The following is a 5927-nucleotide window of genomic DNA, read 5'->3' as shown; positions in this document are numbered from 1 at the left end:
TCTCACTGAGAAATTCGGTGAATTATGCAAGTTACAGACAATAGCACATCTCATTTGGGCCACCCTGTATATTTTCCGCTCGTATTCGCCTACAATACCACAACATGCGCGACGCACTACGCTGGTCTGCTAGAGAGATGATGAGCTCGTCCGGTACCTCAAGAGTGAGTGCTTGTCAGGAGTTCGTAACTGCTGGGGGACTTTACTCGGGTGACAAGGCGCCCGTGGTCGACCTGAAACCTCGCTTCGATGTGGATGCTGTTAAAGCAAGTACTGTGAAGGTTCTTACCCTCACAGCTGTCGTACTGGTGTTATTATCAGGACCGTGGGGAGATGGTTATGATCCGGAAACTGGGGATGACATACTGAGCTTCGAGGTAACACTAGGGATGAGGGCGTACACGGCTAGAACTCAAATTTTATATGAACCCAGTGCGAGCTAATATTCTCAGGGAGTGTTCCTGTTTAGTTCCTGGCTCAGTAGAGATGCTTACTCGAGGGAAGAGGAAGGAGGATTGGTCGTTCCGGTTTGGATATTCTGATGGAGTGTAAGGACTATACTAGAGAGTAGATATAATTTTCGGCGGTCTAGGTGTATAGATTGGAATTCCTTGGAGTTTGAAGTACCCGAAGATGTACTCATCACAGATGACGGAGATGAGGAGCTGGGGCTGTGGGCACCACCGGAGGTAGTGCATGAGATCGTCTCGTCATAGTATGCACATGGTCAACTACATGTGTTGGTAAAAATATGGAAAATATGAGGAAAAAATTCGAGAAATTATGAATTTCCATAATGTAGTGAGAAAACTCATGGGCTCAGTCGAGGAAAGCAAACATTTACTCCTACACTGCAAAATGCTGGTGGTTTATAATAGGTTCTCTGTCCGCCCTGGATGAAGAACAGATTTACTTACTACACCTCAGAGCTGTTGTCCTACGATATTGGACGGCCTAGTCTTAATGGCCAACCTGATGCTAGCGGTCAGGGCACCCCTCCAGAGGGCAAGATAGGACCTTTTACGAGAAGGAAGAGATGTAAGTGCGTGTATGTTACGATAAAACCACTGGAAGATGGTAGCTTCCGTAGTTGCTTCTGATCTCTCTCATGTGAATTCAGTACCGTCTTCGTATCGCCCAACATCTGGGTCTATGTTACTACTAAAGGGGATGGTGACACCGAACAGGAAGGGTAGTATTTCTACCCCTGTGACACCAGGGAGTGTCACCCCTGCTACGGTAAGAAGGGATCATCCTTCATACCTTTATCCATCTTGGTGTAGAGTAAAGCAACGCCGAGGGCAGTCACGGCAAGTGGTGGGGGCAAGTCCCCTTCCGGCACCCCGAGCCGAACAGAGGCTAGTATGGCCGCTCTGAAGGAGAAGTTAGCAGGATTTCAAGTAAGGCTTTTGAAGTGGTAGATTATTTTCTGATATTGACAACCTTTGATATTATTCAACTCTAGTTTAATATCGGAGTTTCATAACCCGTTTTACGTGGAGTGGCGTAATACTCTGTGAAAACCGCAATATTCGCGGTGATATGCAGTAGTCGTGAAATATGTTTCTGATGTCACGGCCTGTGAAATTCCATTAATTTTGGGGATCCTAAATATTATTTCGAATAATACTCCTTACTACTTGTGCATTCAGGCGAAGGCGAAAGCGGCCGCGGTGACTGCATCTCCGCCGACACAGACTGGCCTCGTGAAGGGAAGCACAGAGGGTTTACGGCCGTTGAATACGAGCCCGTGGGCGCCTCCTCACCCTCCTAGCAAGTCAACAACCCCCAATGACCAAGTCTTTAGAACCCCAACTGAATGGCAACAGCGGTCCTCCCCGCGTGAGGAGCAGCAGCAGCAGATTTTGGGGAGTAATTCAAAACGCCCGGTCGGGAGCTCAAGTCGGAATCGACGAGTGGACCGGACCGACTCTGATAAACGGCGGAGGACAGAGAGGCGCTCTAGAGATTCACCGAGATCCCGGGAGTCTTCGGTGAAGTCTGATATCAGTGAACCACTTGAGAGGGAGTCCCGGGATGATGTTATGATGGCTGATGATTTGGACATATCTCCAAGAGCACGGCTATCAGTTCGGGATAGGAGGAATGAAGGAATGAGGATCGGCCGAAGGAGGGTGGTCGATGTCGAGGCGGTTGGGACTATGGCTCGGGCGGCTGCTGCTGAGGCAGCGTATAGCAGTTCGAGGAGTGCTGCTACTATGCCCTCTGCATCGCTCGAGAGATCTACAAGGGCTTTTGGTAAAGGGTTGCGTGGTCGGGAGAGGTAGGAAGGGAGGGAGGAGTTAAACGAATGTCGTAGAAATACGTGTGGGGTTGTCGTTCGGAAACCGAGCTGGTTTGACAATCTTGAAGTTTCAATTTCAAGATTTTCTCTGTGTTTTTCATATACAATGTATTTCCTCGATTGTAGTCATCATATTAGTGTTGTGCTTTCAGGTCGGGATCTCCGGCTTCAAGTTTCCGACTTCATGCCGCGCGACGACCGAGGACGAGTGGTCCGCGGAATGCCTTTGATACGGGTGGGCCGCGGAACGCCTTGGATGCAGCAGCAGCAGCTCCGATACGAGAGCAGCAGCAGCATCATCATCATCGCCACCGGGAAGGGGAGCAGGGAGGGAATAGGTCCATGCTGGGGGTGGAGAAATTGTCACCACCGAGCAGTAGTAGCGACAGTCCGATGCCATCGTTCCCGCCCCCTCCACCGGGCATAATACCGAGGGCAGCTAAAGCTAGTCATAGGACGATGCATCGGCCGAAGTCGTTTCCACCTCCTCCTGGTCTCACCGTACGTCACGAGAATAGAGGGCGACCAGGGGGGCGTATGGGAGGTGGCGGGGGTGGCCCTAGGAGTATGTTTGGCGCAGCGATGCAATCTGTACTTCGACAGAGTGGCGGTGGTGGTGAACGGCGTTGATGATGATGAGGATAGGAGTAGTACCATAAGTAGCGTAGATTTTACGTCGTAGAACCTCGTCGTCGGGGTATAGTATACTTTGCTTAAAAACGTTAAAGTCTAGATGACAAGTAAGATTGGGGAAGCAGTGAGTTTTGTGTTAAGCAGTTGCCACTCTATGGATGGGGTTCTCAGTATTTCATTGGCTCACTAGAAATGAGCACAGATGAGGAGTGGCTACAGATTACGACACTACCATATCTAGTGACTTCGATAGGCCCGGTGGCGAGCTGGTCGGTGGATGACTATGTAGCGGTCGCTACTGAGAAGGTGGTCTATGTATTGGATGCTACGGTAGTAACAATGAGGGGGGTATCCTACGCAAAATCGTACGCTCAAAAGTATGTGTTGAAGACTTATAAAAATCAAAGCACTTATAGTTTTAGTTAGTGTACTCCTGTAGTAATAACAGGTTACTGAGGCAGGCGTACAAGAGACGGCGTTGTGTCTTCGAAGACGTACAGTTTACAATTCCCTTGCTATGGGTCTATATTCGATTCCATGCTTTTTTGGAGGATGTACATATCGTATTCATTTAGCGTGTGAATAAATTTTCCCCCTTGTGTAGGCTTTCTTAGAAGGGACGACTCGATCAGCACTAGCGGCTGCAGGGGTGACTGGTCCGGTACGACTCTTGAAAGGACAAATAACTCCTTCAAGGCAGATTACTGGTGGGGAATTTCAAGCTAAGAGATTAAAATTGGAAAATGGGGTAATACTTCCGTGAGGATATGTCGCATAATGGAGTTTCACAATCCGTTTTACGTGAAGTGGCCAAATACTGTGTGAAAACGCAGTGATATGCAGTAGTCGTGAAACATGTGTTTTTCATATCACTAGGGTGAAACTCCAATGATTATATGGCGCGGACCGCGCTGATAGTAGCTTGAGTGATAGAGTGTGTATACTCACTGGAATTTTTTTTGTAGAATTTCTTGAAGACTTGTACCCAAATTCGTCATCAGAGTGATTGTTATTATAGGAGGAGGAGTTCCATGCTGCAAAGTTGTTATCTCGTCGAAGAGGCTCCGACAAGGAAGTGAAGTTGAAGGCTATGGCGTTGCTGGAAGGAGGCATTAAGGCGGCGACCAATAGGTCTAGGGACCATCCTGAGCCGGTGAAGAGGGTATCTACAGCAGGAGGACAGAGCAAGAGGAAGAAGAAAACTGATAAGAAGTCAACGAATAGTAGGAAGAAGTCTGCGTCTACGAAGAGGAATGCCCAGCAGCCGAAAAGCAAAGTAATCTCGGGCGACCAGGGGGCTCTTGTCTGATCGTCATTGATGGAGTTTCATCCGTTTTACGCGAAGTGGCGTAAAAGCACGGTATGAAGTGAAGTCACGAAACCACTTCGGGGATCACACAGCAAGAGTCATGCAATATCACGTGAAACGTGATATGTGTTTTACGCGTGAGTAACTGTATCGATGTATTTTTCGCGAAGTGAAATGTGGAATGTTTTCTTTCATATCAGGGGTTATATAAACACCAGTATTGCTCGACACGTTTCTCCGTTATATGAATTCGATAGTGTGTATTGGCCTTATGATATTACTCATCGTCATGTGTGTGTTTACATGTAGGCCAAGAAGAGGCGTAGTATTGTGAGGAGTGATTCGGAGTCTGAGGAGGATGATGATGATGATTCTGATTTCCACATGGAATCAGAACCTGAATCGTCATCCTCTGATGATGATGATGCCAGTGGATTGGTACCAGAAAACTCGGAAGGTAGTGTTGGGAGTCATAGGGTAATCTGTATAGCTTTCTGGTGAGGTGGAAGAACGTGCTCTGAAATTTGCCATCGTGATGGTGTCGGTCGGATCTCTACTACAGTGCATGGGAGGCTGCGTTTGATTGATGAGAATCGATCTGAAACTATATCGCAGAAACAATGTAAACATTGCTATGAACATGTGGTGTGATAAAAGTAACCTTTCGAGACTATGATAGCGACAAAGTTGTTCACTATCATTAATCCCGGAATAGAAAATGCACATTCTTCACATTTGCATAGTATCAAATGTACATCGTTAATGATTCAGTTCAGCGACAATTCTCCATTTGCGATTTGTTGTTGTTGGTTTATTCAGCCGATGACTTGAGTCCCTCTCGTCCCCATCAGAGAGGCTCTACGGGGAGCAACAGTAGTGCCCCTGGTATACCCCTGGGGGCCTCCAATCTACTCGGTCAGTGTGGAGGACCTGCTGGGGTTCAGGACTTGTGGGTTGGCGATGTTCAACGTGTTGCGGGCGAGAACTCGGTAAGGGTATTTGACAGCAGTGTGAGGGGAAAATATGCACATGTGTTGGCCACAATATGAAAATTCTGAGGAAATTTTGGGGAATTCTCGTTGATTTCTGTACACTTCTACCCGAAAACTTCTATAGTGAGTGAGAAAATTCCCGAGTTCACCTGATGAAAGCGAACATATATTCCTCCAACACTCCTCAACCGTACCGCGACCCTTGAGGGCCTCTCTCAGTCTACCCAAGCGGATATCCTCACCCTATTACAACAGCATTACTCTGTGATGAGTACCAGCCCCAAGTCGGTACACTGGTCCCCTGGCTATGCATGTGGTCAGGGTAAGGGTCCCAGGCAAAAGGGCTTCGGTGGAAGCAGTCGAGTCAGGTTGTATACTGGCCCTAGTTCCTCGCTTCGCCTTCGTAGTCCAGCTATTTGTCCTCTCTGAGCATTCTACTGCAGCAAATGGTATGCTATGGTTTGATCTCATGTGAATTCAAGAAGGAGTGGTAATCAGGTCCGGATTGTCCAGCATTGGCAGACCTGAATCCATCGGAGGCATGGGCAGCCCCACCCTCGAAAACGCCACCACTGATAACTATAGAACCGGACGGGCAATGTGGTCAGCCAATTGAACTAGGTAGGGGAGGCGTATTCTCTTGCATGAGTTGCTCTTATCACTGGATCACTCCATGACGTTTAATGGA

At 47.9% G+C, this 5927-nt stretch overlaps 2 protein-coding genes across 2 annotated transcripts in view; both read left to right on the top strand.

Moving 5' to 3' along the window:
- Positions 1 to 140: 140 nt before the first annotated feature.
- On the top strand, positions 141 to 716 carry Pmar_PMAR003223 (hypothetical protein; the record flags this gene model as incomplete). The annotated part of the gene is made up of 3 exons (XM_002770888.1): positions 141 to 270; positions 470 to 548; positions 593 to 716. 3 exons carry the CDS (start codon positions 141 to 143, stop codon positions 714 to 716), a joined length of 333 nt encoding a protein of 110 aa, XP_002770934.1.
- Positions 717 to 3130: 2414 nt separating this feature from the next.
- Positions 3131 to 5927, top strand: part of Pmar_PMAR003222 (hypothetical protein) — a gene marked incomplete at both ends in the record, with an annotated part of 3267 nt that continues 470 nt past the window's right edge. The window contains 7 exons of the mRNA XM_002770887.1: positions 3131 to 3268; positions 3543 to 3686; positions 3957 to 4214; positions 4557 to 4704; positions 5067 to 5236; positions 5459 to 5561; positions 5738 to 5860. Of these exons, the coding sequence (XP_002770933.1) occupies positions 3131 to 3268; positions 3543 to 3686; positions 3957 to 4214; positions 4557 to 4704; positions 5067 to 5236; positions 5459 to 5561; positions 5738 to 5860 (1084 nt within the window). The remainder of the gene's footprint in view (positions 3269 to 3542; positions 3687 to 3956; positions 4215 to 4556; positions 4705 to 5066; positions 5237 to 5458; positions 5562 to 5737; positions 5861 to 5927) is intronic.

The sequence above is a fragment of the Perkinsus marinus genome, assembly GCF_000006405.1.
Source record: "Perkinsus marinus ATCC 50983 genomic scaffold scf_1104296964226, whole genome shotgun sequence".
NCBI lineage: Eukaryota > Perkinsozoa > Perkinsida > Perkinsidae > Perkinsus > Perkinsus marinus.
This window is presented reverse-complemented; position numbering and strand designations above follow the sequence as displayed.